Below are 19,845 nucleotides of genomic sequence, written 5' to 3'. Positions count from 1 at the left end.
AACAACATCTATTCTTGGAACACAGAACATGCAGTTAATTAAAAGATCAGAGTTTAAATCCCTAAGTAAGGGTATGGATGGAAATCTTACCACAAAAAAAAAGAAGAGGAAAAGAAAGAATATTGAAAGAAATAAAATAAAATAAAATAAAATAAAATAAAATAAAATGAAGCTAAGCATCATTCTATTATTTAGCAAAGATGGTAATACCTAAGGAATTTACCAAATCCACCAAGAAGTGATTATAGGCCACCTGTCAGAAGTTCACTCTATGCCAGACTCTCCCAGCCCCCGTCATGGGAGAAGGCCAAGTGTATTTGGCTTTCCTGATGTTGCATGAACTACTTACAGCACCAGGCTTTCAGCCCCACCTAGAGGATTCAGCGTACAATTCTCTTAGATGTTCTTTTCACCTATGTGACAGCCATTTCCTTTTCAGTGTTTTGTTTGTTTGTTTATGACAGAGAACATGTGCATGCGCGGAGGGGGGGAGGTACCCTCGAAAGGGACTCATCGCATCACAATCTCCTTCCCCCAAGGTTCTAGCTCCTCAAGAACTTAGATGTCCACACAAGCACCTGGCATGTTTTCAGGCCAGCTCAAGGATCTGAACTCATAGCCTCCAGCCTTGCAGGGCACTCATGTTACTGCTGAGCCACAGCAGCTAGGCCTATGTTAGAACAATTTCTCATTTCCTCCAAACTGCAGTTAGAGCCTGAGGTATAGCTGCAATCCCAATGTTCTTAAATGAATGGCAGAGGCTGAGAAAGGGGTACTTCTCCGCTAACGCCGAGAGGAGTTGCCCTGGGCTCTGAATCCTGCCAAGATTTTATCAACACTCATTCTCAGGATTCCCTCTATGACCTATGTTCTATTCCTGTTGGTAATGCCCCCAGGATTTGTATTATTTCTCCTTCTTCATGTGAACCCAAAAAAAAGAGACTATTTTCCTTCTTAGTGTGGAACTGAGAACCTGAGGGCAGATGTGTGCTTAAATCCTGTCTTCCCAGCCTCCTCCTCATCCCTGCTGTGTGATCCTCACTGTGGGTGGAAAGGATGGCATGTGTCTCTTTATATCTTCCCTTAACACAACATGGAGGTGAGACCAGCAGGTGGGGAGCTATAGGAAGCCATACTAAAACCTGTGCCTTTCCTTGGTTGGTACTTTTCAACCATAACCATGTCCTTTCTTCGATGTGGGTGAATAAATGAGGGGGCTTATGTAAATTTTATTGGCTATTAAATACTCCTCATCCCAATATCTTCACCTAGAAATGAGCAAAGGTCTTATGTTAAATTTTTTCACTCTCAGTTTCTGGCTCATGCTAACCTCTCAAAAGATACTTGACAAATAAACAAATACATGAACAAATAGAAGGCCTTAAAAAAAAAAAAAAACTCAAAACACCATAACCCTAGTTAAATTTAGAGCTTATGGGAGAAAACACGGTCAAAAAAAAACCCTCAAAAGAACTTTTCTGTCCTATAATATAAAATCATGAGCTAGAACTATCTGTTTTTTAATTCCTTCAGCAAGTATCTTAAAATTAACAATGTCTAGGACCAGCAGATAGCATAATGGTTATGTTGCTGGACTCCCACATAGTCAACCGCCATCCGAGTCCCGGATGGGACCGCTTCAAACTCATGCCGGGAGCTTGTGTGCATGCTCAAAATCCCAAGAGGAGAATAAAAGAGAAGGGATTGTGGTGTGGCCAGTCCCCTCAGGGGTGATTTCTCACTTTGTATCTCTCCTACAGTGAGCACACATATCCTATAGTAAAAAAACTCTCTCTCAAAAAAAATATATATATATATATATTTAAATGAACAATGTCCACCCTGTGCCGTGAGTGCTTGCATTGTAGTGGAGGAAAGACTAGGCCATGATGAACCTTGGAACAGAGACTGGGATGGTGACAACAACAGGAAACCAAGGAAGTGTCACCGCCTGGGTGAGGCAAGTCTTAAGTGTGGGCGCACACAAACTCTCAAGGCCAGTAAGAGTCCTGCCATGTCTCTCTAAGGGCGCGGTCTGCAGTAGGTTCTATGCAAATAAAAGGAAATAAGGAAGCAAAGGGGATGCCAGCCTGGGGAGCCGGCTAAATTCTAGACAATTGTCAAGGGTATCCTGTGTGACTGTCTTGGCAGTAGTCCATCTGGTGAAGGCGGGGCACCCTCCCTCACAGAGCTCGTTTGTGGTAGGGCAGACACAGATACTGATAAACTATACAATGCAGTACAAGCTGGGAATGCATATGGGTCTGATATTCCAGGATCAAAATACGTTTTACCATTAGCGGTACATTTTTCCGCATTGCCCAATAGGCAGAGTATGACCCACAAGGCTGAGTGGTGGGCAAAGTCTTGGCCACGGAAATCATGTATACTGCAGTTGGAACTTTCACCAATGAGACAAAAGAAATATACTCTGTTGAAAGAAAGCCATTTACTTTAATTAAGAAAGGAACTAAGAAATACTTGTTCTCATATCACTTTCTGTTTCACTGCAGTTTTTGCCTCCAATTCTGTTTCCTAGTTTCTATCATGTCTTCTAACTTGGGCACAGATTTCAAGGTTCATACCCGCACAACACATACTGACTGCACAGGAAAGAGAAAGGTAGGAGAGAGGGTCAGCCCAGAAAATGTGAGAATTGCAGCAGTTTAGCTCAAAAACTCCAGACAGATTCTTTCCTCAATTCCACAACAGACAGGCTAGAGTCTAGGACCCTGTGGTCTGTGCTGTGAAACTCGGGAGAAAAAAGTCCATTCATTCCAGCAAACATGCTCTAGCAGAAGACTAACATAAATAACCTCACCTTCAATGCGAGTTGTTAGGAAATCTCAGATCAATCAGAGTATGTTTCTGGCAGACATTCTGCCATACAGTTGCCCTTGGTATTACACACATAAAAAAAGAAAATGCTTTTGTTCTTTTTGGGGGGGTTGGTAATCCAAAGGCTTAGTATTTAAAAGAGCTGGATTCCACAATTCCAATCTCAGGTCTAGTACCTTGAAAACCATGCCAGGCATGTTTGCATGCATGCCCCAAATCCCAGTAGATGGAGAAATGGAAGAGAAGAGATTGTGAGAGGGCCTCGTTCCACTGTGGGTGCCTTTTCTCTCTCTCATTCTCTCTGTCTCTCTCTCTCGTGTGGACACATGGCACCTTCTGGCAAGTAAAAAAAATTGAAACTCTTTTTTCTCTTCCCTTTCATTATTAAATTTGATAGAATATCTATTCTTCCTGAAAACCTTAATTCTTAATTAACTATCAATTACGAGCTAATTTCAAAATGTTATGTATATTTGGCTTTGAAAAAACATTTGTTCTCATACTTCAGTATAGATGTCTTTGCTTTTGATAATTCATAGAATCACCAAGAGAAACACCCTGCTACTGGGGAGACAAGACCCGGGCAGCCTCTCTGTCTTCCTCCCACCCCAGCTTACTCTAGTCTTGCTGGAATGCTCGCCTCACACTCCTGCAGAGAAAAAGAGCAGCCAAGCAATCTCTCATTTTCTGAGGGATGGTTCACTGGATAAGCTTTAAAATGGTCTCCGTTTCTAAGCTCAGTAATTATTAGAGGTGACAATTCGTAATTATAAGATCGTTCCTCATGGTTTAACCCAAAGAATGGAAGACAGCTTCGAATTGCCTTCTTTCTGACTGAAAGGATCTAGTCTGAAAGGTAAATGATGTCCACAGAGGGAGAAGATCAAGATCAGCAATCGATTTTTAATAGCATCATCTTGTACCATCGATAAATTAGGTTCCATAAGTTCTCAAGTAAAATAATGTATTTTACTTCCAACCTTTAATGATCAACTGTCCTAAAAATAGATACTATAGTGACTCCTACTTCAAAGTAAAATAGAAAGTGTACTTTTCTGGTGGATTTCATTCTAACAGATATTTCATCAGCTAGAAGTCAACTGTTTATGCACTGGTTTTTAAATTAATATGCTTAATCATGAAAAAATAAACATAAGAAAGTTTACCATCATAACTATTTTTAAGGAAACAGTTCAACAGCCTTAAGTACATTCATATTGTTTGTGCAAGGATCACCTGCAGCCACCTCCAGGTGGCTAGCAAAACAAAAACTGTACCCTTTCCATACTAACTCCTCATTCCCCTCTCCACACAGCCCCTGAAAACCCCCATTCTATTTTCTGTCTCTGACTCCTGACGACTCTAGGTACTTCAGATAAGTGAAACGATGCAGTATTTACCCTTTGGGGTCTGGCTTATTTCACTTAGCATCATGTCCTCAAGGCTTATACATTATATTATATAGTGAGATTCTTTGAATGATATGAAAATAAGCAGACTTTGTGCTTTGAACTCAGATGTCAACCATATTCATCCTACGTGGTAAAAGCATCAAGCTAGAAGCTGTGTAGCAACACTGAATAAAATTATCACATCACACATTGGAAGTACACAGGCTCTTATTTTAAGCCTATAAAGTGTGACATGTTGCATTCAGTTTGGAAATTAAATTGGAGGATAGCATTGAGTTTATTTTTAAACTGAATATTCTCCTAGGGGATGAAAGCGGGGGTGGGGAGGTGAATTCTGGTGTGAAGCCAAGTGTCTGTCACTTCAGCAAGGCGCTACCCGGCGTGGCTACTGTACCTTGACTAAGTGAACCATCGCATCTGCAAAGAACACGAGGTCCATGCCGGCACCGCGGACGCTCTCGTTATAAAGCTGCAGGAACATGTTTAAACGCTCCTTTAGATGATTAAAAGATTCAATGGGCTCGTAAATTTTGGGCATGTCAGCATCAGCCTCCTCGGATGGTTCACCTTTGGTGGGAAAGAATCAATTAAGTTTCTTCAAATCTCTGGACTGTACTATTTCCTTCCATCTAAATTCATACACTCATCGCTGTGACATTTAACAATGGAAAAAATACTGATTTTCATCAAAATACCATATAAATACCATTTTTCAAAAAATACCATTTTGGAATAAAGAAGAAAGCAAACAATAGTTGAAGCCTTAGGAATGCTGTGATCACATGCCATTTTAGTTTTTTCCTGTCTAGAAAGAGCTGATTTTAAATAGCGTTGCATTCATTTCATTTGAAGCAATAGTCGAATGTTGGCATTTCAAAGACTGTCCCAGAGATACTAGCTTAATGGTTAAAGTGAGAGTTATAAAAGTAGGAATGTAGCATTAAGGGAGGTCAAAAATAAAAAGAATGAGGTCATTTCTCATTTATATAATTTAGAAATTTCAGGTTAGGGGTGAGGACAGAAGTAAATTTTAGGGAATGGGGGTGGACAGTTGGAGGGGGGAATAGAAAAATAATTTCCTAAATAAATAACCACACTGAGTTATGTCATTGGGAAAAGATGTATTAAAATCAGCACATCTGTTTTTGTAAGTAAGAATATATAATAAGCAGGCTTAACCCTTTTCCAATGTGAATTAACAAAGCATAATGTCAAAAAAGTTGGGGCCAATAGATGGCATAATGGTTACATTGCTGGATTCCCACCTAGTTGACTGTGGTTAGAGTCCCAGACCCAGTGGCTTAAACTTATGTCAGGCACATGAGCCTGCATGCCCAAAATCCCGAGAATGGAGAAGGGATTCCAGTGTGCCCATCACCCCAGCGGGTGATTTCTCACTTTCTTTCTCTCTCTGTCTCTCCAGTGTGCACACACGCCTTATAGCAAAAATTTCTCTTAAAGAAAAAGTTAAATTAGGGACATATAAATTCATTATCAGTTAACATAAGTAACAGGAAATAAGTGACATGTTAGTCAAATATATCAATAACAACTTAGCAATCCACTGGGTACTGGAAGAGTGAGTGGGTCTTCCAAATTTTACAGTACCTTATTACTTTCAATAAATAATTATTTTCAATTGGCCTTCTCTTAATTATCATATTAGCCTTTTGTAGACAAAGCAAAGAAATTGATTTAACATAATCATGAAGACTGGCATATTTACAGTGCTATCACTGATCAATTTCAAGAGTCACAACACTCTCATAAATGCTTGATTCAAGCTTTGAGGGATAAAGTGCTTTGAAGTCACAAAAGGTTATATGTTTTGGCACCAGCGGGTGGCATGTTGTTGGGGGCACTGGACTCTCACATGGCTCACATGGTTCAAGTCTCAGACCTGGCAACTTGCTTTCTGACTTTCCATCTCTCTCTCTCTCTCTCTCTCTCTCTGATCAAATTTAAAAATAACAGTAATAACTAACATTAAATACATAATTCTTCAATTTTTTTTTTAAAAAAGGTTATGTGTTTGCTTCCAGATACTGCTCCCACTCCCAGAATGCAGGAGTGGTGATCCTTAAAAACCATATGCTAATTATTTATCCTTCTGCATTAACAGGAAATAAAATGCATAATACATAATTTTAATTACCTTGTGTAATGCCCTTATCCTTACAGGATTTTTGTATGCTTGCTGTGATCTAAAATAAAATGTATCACGTTTTTCTGCAGAAGGAGTGTTCTAACTGCACAGACAGCAAGGAGTGCTCAGATACTATTGGCAGCACACACATATCATCAAATCTGGTGACAGCCTAGCTGGCCATTCACAATCATTTAGAAGATATGTTTCCAAATATGTCTTTTTTTCTTTTTTAAAGAATTATTTATTTAATTTTATTTATTCATTCATTTTATTTATTTATTTATTTTAATTTGATCAGAAAGACACAGAGACAGAGAGTGAAAGAGGGGAAGTAAGAAAGCAAGCCACCAGGCCTGAGACTCAAACCGTGGTTGGCTATGTGGGATGTCCAGAGCCTTTAACCACCATGCCACCTGTGGGGTGTGTGTGTGTGTGTGTTGTGTGTGTGTGTGTGTATATATATATATATATATATATATATATATATATTCAACTTAAGCCCAGTTATTTCGAAGGGAAAACAACTGGAGCAGTGTCTCTTCATAAGAAGAGTAATACATGTCAATTTTTCTTGGAACCACAACCACAAAAGCTTGTCTCCTTATCACCCATATCTTTCCAATTATATTCAGTGGCCCTCTCATTTAATTTGAGATTTTTATTTTAATTTTCAACATTGAGGGTGATCTGAATAATAATTATTATCCTTATTTTTATCTCTCATTCCGCAGTGACTATGGGTCAAAGTCTACCTAAGCCATTCTACAGATAACATTTCATTTATTCCCCAGAGAACCCATAATGCATATATTCATATTTTCGTTTTTATAATTGAGGAGAATGAGGCTCAAGAAAGTTCAGAGATGTCCAGCCAACATGTGGTAGATCCAATCCTTTAACTTACTTTTGTCTGACAAACTACAAGTCCTGGCCACTTTCTCTGCCCCATCCCGCCTCCTATGCTACCTGCACATCCGATCACAAAATGCATAAAATTGACGGTCTTCAAGCTCCATGACTACACCTATCCACTCATTCTGGACTTCCTAGCACTTACTGTGCCCGGACTTGTTTCAGTAAAGTTCACTGGATAGAAACTCAACATCCCTAGACTGAACCTTCTGTTTTCAGATCTCCCTTTAGGGGAGGGAGTCAGTCCTATAGCACAGTAATTAAGCCCTGTGTGTGGAGAATCAGAACTCACATAGCCAACCACAATTCAGATCCAGGTTGGCAGCTTGATAAACATGCTGGGCACATAAACATATGCCCAGGACCCTGACAGAATAGAGAAACAGAAAAAAGACTTGGGGCATGATCACACTCCCTCAGAGGGCTTTTTTCCTCTCTCTCTCTCTCTCTCTCTCTCTCTCCTTTTTCTCTCTGGTGAGCACACATGGCCTCTGTAAAAAAAAAAAAAAAAAAAAACCCTCTCTTTTAGGGATTTTCAAATTCTGCTTTAATCATTTACCTGTAGCTTCAGGTGCATCTCTCAAGAAATCCACAAAATAAGCATCAGTTCCACAATCCACCAAGAGTTTTTTATCTTCACCAAACTCCTCCTCTACAAGACTTACTAAAGCCTTATCAAACCAGGTCACATCATCGGACACCGTGAAACGATCAGCTATGACACGTTTACATTCGTGCTTCCACAGCTTCAGCAGTTCCTGTTGAGAGCATAATTAAAATGTGCTATTAATCCTTATTATACCATAATTGGGGATTCGAGTTGACAATATTGTAGAGTTCATCCTTCCTGATTTAAGATGCCACATTTTGCAAAGTTAGTGAAAAGATGCTCAACTTCACTTCAGCTTGGTCTCATTCAATCATATTAAATAGAAAGCAAAGTCTATTCATCTGTGGTCTCTAAATTGAAAAGAAAACATCTCTAGACAAAATTATTAAAAATTACCCTGATCAACCAACAAACTAATATTTTATGTAAAAGTCTTAATTTTGTGATAGTCTTTAAGAGTTTTTGCCGCAGGGCACATGTACTCATAAGAGACAGAGAGAGGGAAAGTGAGAAGTCACCACCCCAGGGGGGCTGGCCACACTGCAATATCTTCTCCTCCATTCTCCTCTCAGCATTTTGCATACACACACACATACACGCGTGCATGCACACACACACACAAACACACACACACACACACACACGTGGCCAGCATAAGTTTCAAGCTGCCAGGTCTGGGACTCAAATTGTGGTTGGCCGCATAGGAGTCCAGCATCTTAACCATTCTGCCACCTGTTGGCCCAAATTAGTCTTTTTTTTTTAAAATAATACATTCACATTAAGTTGCCAAAGCATAATATGAAGTATAGCAGAGAGGGCCAGACAGTGGTACAGCAGTAAAACACGATGCTTTGTGAAATCGATCACATCAAAAGTTTCTGGGTTCATGTCCATAGACCCTCCTGAGTACTCTGAGCACTTATGTTGCCATGATCAAGAGCTGACTGAAACTGTGTATGGATCATAGCGTCAGAATCCTACTGGGAGTGGCTGTCTCTGTCTCTATTTCTGTATCTCTCACTCATGGAACAACAAAAAAATAAATTTAAAAACTAATTAAATAATAATGGATGCCTTAATTGCTGTCTTAAACTGACTGCATGTTGATGTATACAAGTGAGATATTATAAAAGTATATTTGCTTAACCCAAATGAAAGAAATTCAAAGCAGAAATCTTCCCTATTTAAACAAAGCAGAACATCCAAGGCCCAAAATTAACAGACAGTTGAGGAAATCTAATGGCCAAACACTCCTGTTCCCAAGTTAGAATAACAAATGTTCCTCTAAGCTCATTATTTTATATGAGCAACTGATGGAAATTTCTTAGCTTAGTAACATACTACATAGCCATATCCTTGGGGGTGACTCCTTACTTTCCCTCTCTTTCTGTGTCTCCCTGGTGAACACACTCACCCTACAGAAAATTCTAAAAAGCAAAACAAAAAGCAGTGTTGGGCCAGCCCCATAGTGCAGTAGTTTAGCCCGGCAGAGTAAGCCAGATCCCACAGGGCCAATTGCAGTTTGAATCTCAGCCTAGAAGTGTGAACAACACACCAGGAGCCTGAGGGGATGGAGAAGCAACTGTGGCATGACTAGGCCCCATTGGGGGATGCATTCTTTCTCTCTCCCCCTCTTTCTCTCTGTCTTCCTCTCTCTCCCACTCTCTCTTTCTCTTTCTCACATGCACACTTACCCTCAGGCCTTTTTTTTTTTTTAAGTTCACTGCTGCTAAATTGATTGTCAATAATCTATAATAAGGAAAGCAAGTGTTCTCCAAAACCCCTAGTCTTTGAGAGTCAGAAAGCGCAGTTACCTATTTTTGTGAGCATCTGGAACGGAAGTGTGGGGTGTTTTGTTTTGTTTTGTTTTTGATAGTCGACATCTGATGTATTTAACAACAGATTTGTTGATATTTCAGCTGCCTTTGCCTGTTTATGTGTGGAAGTCCCCTAAAATCCATTTGCTTAACTACCTCCTCAGCCCCAGAGAGCTGAGAGAAGATATCCTGCCTTAATCTGACTACACAGGCCATGCTTTGGGGAAAAACTGATACACCAGATTTTTACATAACATTCTATGTTTGAAGAGAAATTTTGTAACACTGGGAACTGTCCTATTCAAATGTATGTCCAAATGCTCATTTTTTTTATATTAAATGAACGTTTTGCTTTGCTGTCTCCAATTTTACCAACACACAGAACTCTTTTAGTACATCATTACCTGGAAAGGAAAAAGCATGGGTGATTAACAACAAAATACCCCTTTATTTTTTTTTTTTTTTTTTTAGGTTTTTGCCATAAGACATTTGAACTCACCAAGAAGAGACAGAGAGAGACAGAGGGAAAGTGAGAAATCACCCCTCAAGCAAGATGGCCACACTGTAATCCCTTCTGATCCATTTTTCTCTTGGGATTTTGAACACACATGTACCCATAAGGTCTGGGATTTGAAATTTGGTCAGCCATATGAGAGTCCAGTGCCTTAACCACAACACCACCTATTGGCTCCCAAAATACTTTCTTTTAATTTTGAATGTTTACCTATAAAGATTTTTTAAGCTAAAATGTCAGGCACAAAATATGAAGATTATTATATAAAATAAATCAACAGGAATGGGCCCAAGATAGCTATCAGGAAGCATCTAACACCAATCTCCTAGCCAAACAAGGTATATAATAATAATTACTCAGACATATTTTGACCAAAGGTTTTTTTGTTTGTTTGTTTGTTTTTAATTTTCCAGAGGGAGTACACACTCACTAGAGAGAAAGAGAAAGACACAGAAGGCTGTGGGCGCTCTGGGTCGGCCTCCAGGACATTAACCCCACCAATGATGGACAAAGTGCAGGAAAGCACAGAAGTGATGAAAAAGATTTTAGAATATTGATCATAAAAAATCTCAGTGAGATGCAAGAGAATATACACAAACATTTCCAGGAGATGAGATAAGCATTCCATGATATGTCTAAGGAGTTTAGTAGAGAGAGAGGTATTTTAAAAACAATTAAACAGAAATCCAAGAGATAAAGAATACAATACAGGAAATTAAAATTCTATGGAAAGCATCAAGATCATGTAAAACAAAGACTCCCAAAACTTGAAGGCACAGAGTTTCGACCACCCAAAATATCCAAAAGAAAGAAAAAATGACAACAAAAAATGAAAAATACACAGGAAATTTGGGATGCCATGTAATGACTGAATATTCACATAAAAAGTATCTCAGAACACAAAGATAGAAAATGACAAAGAAAAATCTATATTTTACAAATTAGAAAACTAAGTCTTACTAGAAATTATTATATTAGAAAATTAATATCTCATGAAATAGTAGTATAAAACCTTCTAAATCTTATGAACAATACAGACATCCAGATCCAGGAAATTCAGAGGACACTAAATATTCAACAGAAGATCCACTCCAAGGCATATTATGTCAAAATGTCAAAAGTTAAAGGAAAAATCCTAAAAATGACTACATAAAAGTGCCAAGAATCTATTTAAAAATATCCCATCAGACTTACTTCAGATCTTTCAACAGAAATCTTAAAGGCCAGAAGGAAATAGGGAATGATATATTCAAAATTCTGAAATAAAAAATTTCAGCCAATGGACCAGCAGTTGTTGTAATGGCTGTTGCTGGACTCCCATGCAGTAAACTGTGGCTCAAGTCCCAGACCTGGTGGCTTAAACTCACACCGGGCACATGTGTGTGTGTGCGTGCCCAAGATTCTGAGAGGAGAATAGAGGAGAAGGGATTGCAGTGTGGCCATTCCCCCTGGGGGGTGATTCTTGCTTTCTGTCTCTCCATCTCTCTCTGTTTTTCTGGCAAGCACACGCGCCCTATAGCAAAAACCTCTAAAAAAATTTAAAAATTTTTTCAGCCAAGAATATTACACCTAGCAAAAATACCCTTCAAATTGGAGAGAGAAATAAAGTCATTCTTAGATGAATAAAAGCAGAAAGACATCAAGAATGCTACACTGATGTTTCAAGAAATACTTAAGGAAGTACTATATTTGGTGATGAAATAAAGATAAATTTCACCAAGAAATTACATGACAGTATAAAACCCACCAGTAGATGAACTACACAAAGAAGAAACAGAAATTATTTAATTACTACCACTATGAAAGTCATCTAAATAGCAAAGATATACAATAACTGAAGGAAAAAAAGGAAAGAAAAAATAAAAACACAAAACAACCAGGAGCTGACCAAAAAAAAAAAAAAATAGGCAAGTATAAATCTATATATATCAATAATATTATTAAATAGGATAATAAATTAAATTCCTCACTCAAAAGATATAGAATGAATGAATAATAAAACAGGAGGCCTCTATATGCTGCTTACAAGAAATAGGCATCACTGGTAAATACTACACAGAGTGGGGACTGCAGTTGGCATAATGGCTATGTCACTGGACTCCCATGTAGTCGACCGCAGTTCAAGTCCTGGACCCAGTGGCTCAAAACTCACGCCAGGCACATGTGCGTGCGTGCCCAAGATCCCAAGAGGAGAATGGATTGCAGGGTGACCATCTCCCCAGGGGGTGATTTCTTGCTTTCTGTCTCTCTGTCTCTGTCTTTCTGGAGAGCACAGGCATCCTATAGCAAAAAAAACTCTCAAAAAAAAAAAAAGTACATACACAGATTCAGAGTAAAAGGTTGGAAAAGTCATTCCATGCAAATAGAAACCAAAAAAAGGAAAAGAAAAAGAAGTTAGCAATCCTAATATCAGAGAAAATAGACCTCAAGCTAAAATCTGCAAATAGAGGGAAAGAAAGCCATTGCGCAGTATTAAAGTAATTGCCTCACCACTGAGATTTAACAATTATAAATATTTATACACTCAACCTCAGAGCATCCAAATATTTAAAGACTGCTAGAATGGAAAGGAAGGTTAGAGTATAATACGTTAATTGCTGGGGATTTCAATACCACACTTTCATCACTGGCTAGGTCATCTTGACAGAAATTACAGAGACACTGGAGTTAAATATCATAAACCAAAGGGGACAGATCATATATAGCATTTCACCAAATACATACAGAATATACATTTTTCTCAGCTGTTCATGGATTATTCTCTAAAACTGATGACACTGTATGGTACAAAACAAGCCTGTACAGATTAAAATGAATAGAAGTTACACCAAGAATAGTTTCTGTTCACAATGGAATTAAACTTAAAATAAACCAAAAAAAAAGAATATTTGTAAACACAAATATGTGAAAACTCAATAACATGCCCCTGAACAATTTCAAAACTACTAAAGATGTCAACAGAAATTTTTTTAAAATTCTTAAAACTACTGATAAGAAAAAAATATAACACTGCCAGGGCCAGCAGGCAGGTAGCATAGTGGGTATGTCACTAGACTCCCACACGTCCCAGGGTGATCTGGCAGCTTGAAATTTATGCTGGGAGAGTGTGCATGTATGCCAAAAATCCTGAGGAGAATGGAGGAAAAGGAATAGTAGGTGACCATCCTCTCTGGAGGATGATTTCTCACTTTCCCTTTTGTTCTGTCTCTCTCTAGTAAGTGGAAAAGATCCCAAGAGGAGAAGGGAGGAGAATGGATTGCAGCGTGGCCATCCCTCCTGGGGAGTGATTTCTTGCTTTCTATCTCTGTCTTTCTGGCAAGTGCACGCACCCTATAGTAAAAAACTCTCAAAAATAAGTAAAAAATAACATAACTATGGTAAGCTAACATAATACTGAATGGGAAAAATGTTAATACTTTCCACTTAGAACTAGAACAAGACGGAATGACCACTTTCTCTTCTCATATACAACATAGTACTTTAAGTCCTAGCAAATGCAATTAGAGAAGAAAATGAAATAGAAGTATCCACATTGAAATGGACAGAAGTTAAATTATCCCTGTTTTCAGATGACATGACTATGTACATAGAAAATTCTGAAGAATCAAAAAAAAAAGAACCACCTCTTAGAGGTGGTAAATTTAGTAAAGTCACAGGATACAAAATCAACATACAAAAATCTGTTATGTGTTTGTACACTAACAGTGAACAGCCTAGGACAGAAAAGAATCATATTTTCGATAGCCACAAAAAAAAATAATTGAATGCTTCATAATAAATCTAACAAAGAAAGTGAGAGATTTCTATGAGGAAAATTATTTTTTTAAACTGAACAGAAAAATGGAAAAGGATTTTAAAACCAAAAGCCATCCTCTTTCATGAACTAAAGAATCTACTTGATTAAAATGTCAATATTGCCCTAATGATTCTTAAATTCAATAAAATGCCTATCAAAGTGCCAGTGATATTTCTATTTCTTAAGAGAAACTGAAAAAAGAAATTACAAAAGGTGTCTGGAACCACTAAAGACTCCATATCACCAAATAACACTATGCAAAAAGAATTAAGTCAGGGGCATCTCACTACCTGGCTTAACAATATGTTGTAAAGCCATAATAATCAAAACAGCATGATACTGACCCAAAAAACAGACACATAGACCAATAGAACAGAACAGAGAAATAAATTCAGCAACTGATTTTCCATAAAAGTCACAAGACAATACAGCGGAGAAAAGGCAGCCTTTTCAATAAATGGTGCTAGGTAAACTAGAAAAACACCTGAGAAAAATAAACTAGACCCCCACTTCTCATCATTTACAAAAAGTAACTCAAAATGGATTGAATACTTGAATGTTAAGGCAAAAACTATAAAATTAAAAGAGGAAAATGAGGACGAAACACCTCAATATCTCAAAGTAGGTAAAGATTTCTTAAATAAGACCTCTAAAACACAGGCAGCAATATCCAAAATAGAGAAATGAGATTACATTAGACTAAAAAGCTTCTGCACAGCAAAGGAAACAATAAAAAAGTAAAAGAACAACATAGAGAATAGGAAAAAGTATTTGTAAACTATTCTTCAGATAAGGAATTGACAACCAGAATATACAAAGAACTCAAACAGTTCACCCACAAAAGTTAATTAAATAAAATAACAACCTAATAAAAATAATGTTTTAAAATAGGCAACTGACATGAGCAGACCACTTTAAAAGGAAGACAAATAAATGACTAAAAAGCATATGACAAAGTTCTTGGCATGTCTTGTCAATGATTTTTTCATAAACCAGGAATCATAATTTTTTAAATATTTTAAAAAGAAAAAACATAAAAGATATACTTCTTTACAAATTTTTTTGTACTATTTACTTTAGAAGTTGAATAAATTGTGAAGTACAGTGTTGCTCTACATCAAAGTTTGGTTTTGTAAGCAGTTTTACAGTGTTATTGTACAGACGTTGTAAAATGAAGCTCATTTTCTGAGATAAGCATGTCGTTTTCCAGTGTAAATCTGAACTTGTGCACAGAATATCAGAAAGATCTTTGGCAGAAAGACTCCACTCATGGAGCTGCTTTTCATACCTAAAGATCTTTGTTGTAACTAAAAGTTGAGGATTTTTTTTTAATTTATTTTTTCATTTCATTTTCTTTTATACATTCAATCACATTATTATTCGACTTACAAAATGGATATTTCAACAGGTGAACATTGCTCCCTAGTACAGTTGATAAAACTACAAAATATCTTCAACAGATAATACCACATTCCTTTGTGCCATTAATGCTTTGTCTCCCTATTTTTCTTCTAAATGTCCTTCCTCATACCCTCCTCTTTCACACACACTATTTCTGGTATTTACATCTATATACTGTGTTTCTGTACCCTTTAGTCAACTGGTTTCAGTCACAGAGTGCTGACACTCGGTATATATTAAGTGAGGATATACAATGTCTCTCCTTCATAGCCTGGCTTGCTTCACTCAGCAGTAAATCTTCCATATTCATCCACTTCCTGTCAAAAGCCAGGATTTTGTTGTTTTTTTTTATGGCTGAATAGTATTCCATTGAGTTTATGTGCCACATTTTTTCTATCCATTCATCTGTTTGTGGGCATTTGGGTTGTTTCCATGACTTAGCAATTGTGAATAGTGCCACAATAAACATCAATGTGGAAGCACTTTTCCAATTAAGTATTCTCCTGTCCTTTGGGTAGACATCAAGGAGTGGGATTGCTAGATCATATGGTAGTTCTATTTGTACTTTTTTGAAGAATCTCCAAATTGTCTCCATTATTTAGTATAAAGTTGTGATGGGAAAATAAAATCAATTATTTCTTTTACTTTAGTCATTAGAAAATAATTACATATACTATTTTCTTAAACATAAACCTAATTTAATTTAAATGTTCTGACTTATTTTTTTCCTTATTTATTTTAGTTGAAAAGCCACAAAGTAAAGAATATTCATGTTGAAACTTTCCAAAATAGTTTCATAATTGAAGTAAAAATTAAAATATTTAGGATGTATAATTAATAGCAATGTTTTGTTTTCCTCTCTTAGTTATCACTTACATCTGGCTCCTTGATGACCTCTGATGTAGTGTTTAGCATGCCCTGCCAGATCCTAGAAATATCTCGAAGGTTAAACACATAATGGAATTTTGCAGGGGTAGGGAGCATTTTAATCTTGGTCATCTGCCATAGGCGACGTGTCAGGGGCACCAATTTTCTCACTGAATCTCTCACTTCCTCTGAGAAACCTCTCTGGATGCAGTAGTAGCCTACCCCAATCACACCTAGAAAGAGAAGAAATGACATTTTTATGTAGTAATTCAGATAAACTAAATTAAGAGCAAAACCACTATCATGTAGAGTTTGCACAAATGCAATTACACATTTTAATAGATAGTACATATTTAAAAAATTATATTCATCAACGTTCTCTTGTTTTTTCAAATATGCTCAAAAATAAATATGGGTTCAAGTAAATCAGCATTCAAAATACTGAAAAGATTTTGATTTTTAAAAATACTGTGCAAAAGCCTGGCTGCACTAATTTGATATCATTAAATGGGGAACAATGATAAATATATAAGGTTGCCTTATTAAAAACAAAAAGAAAAAAGATTTTATAAGTTCACTAAAATTTCTCTTTTCTGTTTCTGCCTTTCTATATATTACAAGATATTTTAATTTATTTATGTAAACTTTTCCATGCAATAAACAATAATTAAAAGTGATTAACTGTCATTCTTTCTGGTCCATTTTCCTTTTCCCATGTTTAGATCATTCAAATGTCAACTGGTTTCCAAACCTTGCCCATTGCTGTGACTGAAGGCAGTTTACTGCCATACTACCCTAGCCTGGGGCACTCAAATGGTATTTCAGTCTGCCAGAAATCAATTAGGGTAATTCCTATGAGTGTTTTCAGTAGAAGATTCAGAAATCATAAATCCATATCTAACACTAATGGGTTCATAATTGTACTGTCTTCTGCAAGGAGTGATTCCAAAATCATTCATAAATACACTTACATTACTCAGTTAAATACACATGGTTATATATGGGCTAGTGGTTCTTCAGTTACATTATCTCTAAAATACTACATACTTAATCAATCAATAGCTTAATATTACATCTATACATTACTCTGAAGATCAGACTGTAGCTAATCTCTGTTCTATGCACCATTATTTCCTTGGCCAAAATCATTACATGAATTGGTTTAAGTATCAGCTACATAAATTTTCGACATGGAATATAGCAATCCAGATCTCAATTTATATGCCCATATATATTCTATACAGACCTCAATTTACATGCCCAGACCCCATTTATATGCCCACATCTCAATTTATATACCCAGCTCATCTACAAGGAACCAGTTCATATCCATGTCCATTTTATGTGTAATCTCCTTGTTTAGTAAATTGTTAAGTTTTAAAAATATATATAGATAGAAAAGATCTACCTGGGGTCAGTAGATAGTGCAGTGGTTAAGTCACTGGACTTCGACACGGCCAACTGTGGTTCGAGTCCCAGACCTGGCAGCTTGAAACTCACACCAGGTCCATGTGCATTTGTGCTCAAAATCCTCAGAGTAGAATGGAAGGAAAGGGATTGTGGTGTGGCCACCCCTCCCCTCCCCAGGAGGGTGATTTCTCACTTTCCATCTCACTGTCTTTCTCTGTCTCTCTCTGGCAAGTGCACACACCCTATGGCAAAACCTTAAAAAAAAAAAAAAAAAAAAAAGAAGAAAGGGAAAGGAAAAGGGAAAGGAAAGGAAAGGAAAGGAAAGGGAAGGGAAGGGAAGGGAAGGGAAGGGAGAGGAAATCTATCTAGCACCCAAGTATCCTATTCAGTACACATCTAAAATAAATCCCTATATTAAACAAAATACAACTTGAGAGTGATGAAGGCTGTAGGCTAGGGAGCCACCCAATGTTCTTTCTTTGTTGACATCTGGGTGGATATCTTCTCACAGGAACACAAGCAGGAGGTTCTTCCCTCCCCAACCCCTATTGACAATTATTTTACCAAAGATCTTGTCCATGGAAGCGTCAGAGGGCAACGTGCAGTTGAATATGGAAAACTGCCTCTTGAGTCTTTGGGGGATGTCATTGCGTCCACCCCCAGGGTGAATCATGGCTGCCAAAAACTGGACATCCACAATGCTGGAAAATTCTCCAGGCTTCTCTAGGTTATAGAATCCACTGTGCTCCATCAGCTGCCGTACTATCTCATTAGTAACCTAAGAAAGAGCACTCTCAGATTAATATACAATTTCTTTCTGTCCCCTTGCACCTCTGGATCCTGACTCTTGCACTGTTTCCAAACAATGAACTCTATTGAAATTGAGGTACTGAATTCTCGAGAAAGTAGAAAACATTTACTTAACAAAGAATAAATCGATGCTGAATTGAAGAAATGAAATGTGCTATAGGATCAATGTACCTGATCTCCCCATTCATTGATTATTGGCATGTTCACATCATCAATAAAAATGGTCATCTTCTTTCCTGCAGGAGGGCCATATGTTGTGCCCATGCGTTTATCCACATAGCTCTCTATAGTCCTCTGTTAAACAAGAAAGCCAACAGAAATGTCTGTAAAAATATCCCCTAAGACATGAAGAATGTTTTAAATGTTTTTAACTAAGAACCTTTGAACTGACAAGAAATACTTTTAAAAAGTCAAAATTTCCTCCTTAATTCAGGCTAACAAGTCCTAAAGAACCTGAATTACCCACATACTTTCATAACCTTTGAAAATTTGGTTAATTTAGGAGTAAGTGAAATTCTGAGCAACATAAATTTTGAAAGGATGAAACTCCTCTGTCCGTTTCTAAAAATTTATTTTTGTCTTATTGTGCCTATGCTGATAACACTACAACCCCTTATTCAAAGGCCCCAGCCCTGCTGAAAGTTTTCCTATAATCAGAGATAAAACCAAACTGGGCTACTGTCCACACGGCTCCTTTGGTCTATGCTCTGAGCTACACAGCCTGCCATGGTCCTAAAGCTGCCCTTCATTGAGCAGGCTGCTATCTGGCTCCCAAGCCTGACGTAAGTCAGGCATGCTTTGTTGAGGGTCACTGAACTAGCGCTGACTCACTTCTTATTTCCCAGCACAAAATGGAGAACAAAGCCCACCTGTACCTCCTCACTCATTTCTGCATTCTGAGAGTAGGTGGCAGAGGAGGAGACCACACTGTGCTCTATAAAAACCTTTGCAATATAAAAAAAATTAAAGCTGATGGAAGGGGCATTAGAAATGGCAGGGGCAGGGAACCAGCAGTTAGCGTAATGGCTATGTCCCTGGACTCCCACGTAGTTGACCGTGGTTCGCGTCCCAGACCCGGTGGCTTAAAACTCACGCCGGGCGTGTGTGCGTGCGTGCCCAGAATCCCAAGAGGAGAATGGAGGAGAAGGGATTGCGGCGTGACCATCCCCCCGGGGGGTGATTTCTCACTTTCTGTCTCTGTGTCTCTCTCTGTCTGTCTGGCGAGCGCACGCTCCCTATAGCGAAAAACTTCTCCCAAGGAAAAAAAAAAAAAGTAGTGGCAGGGGCACATGAGGGAAGAACCATGGGC

General features: G+C 37.8%; 1 protein-coding gene across 1 annotated transcript in view; it reads right to left on the bottom strand.

The window, feature by feature from the left end:
* The window catches only part of DNAH5 (dynein axonemal heavy chain 5), a 306,494-nt gene that overhangs the window by 86,995 nt on the left and 199,654 nt on the right, over nt 1-19,845 (bottom strand). Inside the window, exons 52-56 of the mRNA XM_027767025.1 lie at nt 18,708-18,830; nt 18,291-18,504; nt 16,326-16,549; nt 7,871-8,069; nt 4,645-4,817 (exon numbers count right to left, since the gene is read on the bottom strand). Of these exons, the coding sequence (XP_027622826.1) occupies nt 4,645-4,817; nt 7,871-8,069; nt 16,326-16,549; nt 18,291-18,504; nt 18,708-18,830 (933 nt within the window). The remainder of the gene's footprint in view (nt 1-4,644; nt 4,818-7,870; nt 8,070-16,325; nt 16,550-18,290; nt 18,505-18,707; nt 18,831-19,845) is intronic.

This window comes from Tupaia chinensis, unplaced genomic scaffold (assembly GCF_000334495.1).
Source record: "Tupaia chinensis unplaced genomic scaffold, TupChi_1.0 Scaffold143836_2, whole genome shotgun sequence".
NCBI lineage: Eukaryota > Metazoa > Chordata > Mammalia > Scandentia > Tupaiidae > Tupaia > Tupaia belangeri.
The sequence above is the reverse complement of the archived record's forward strand: the minus strand, read 5'-3'. Positions and strand labels throughout refer to the sequence as shown.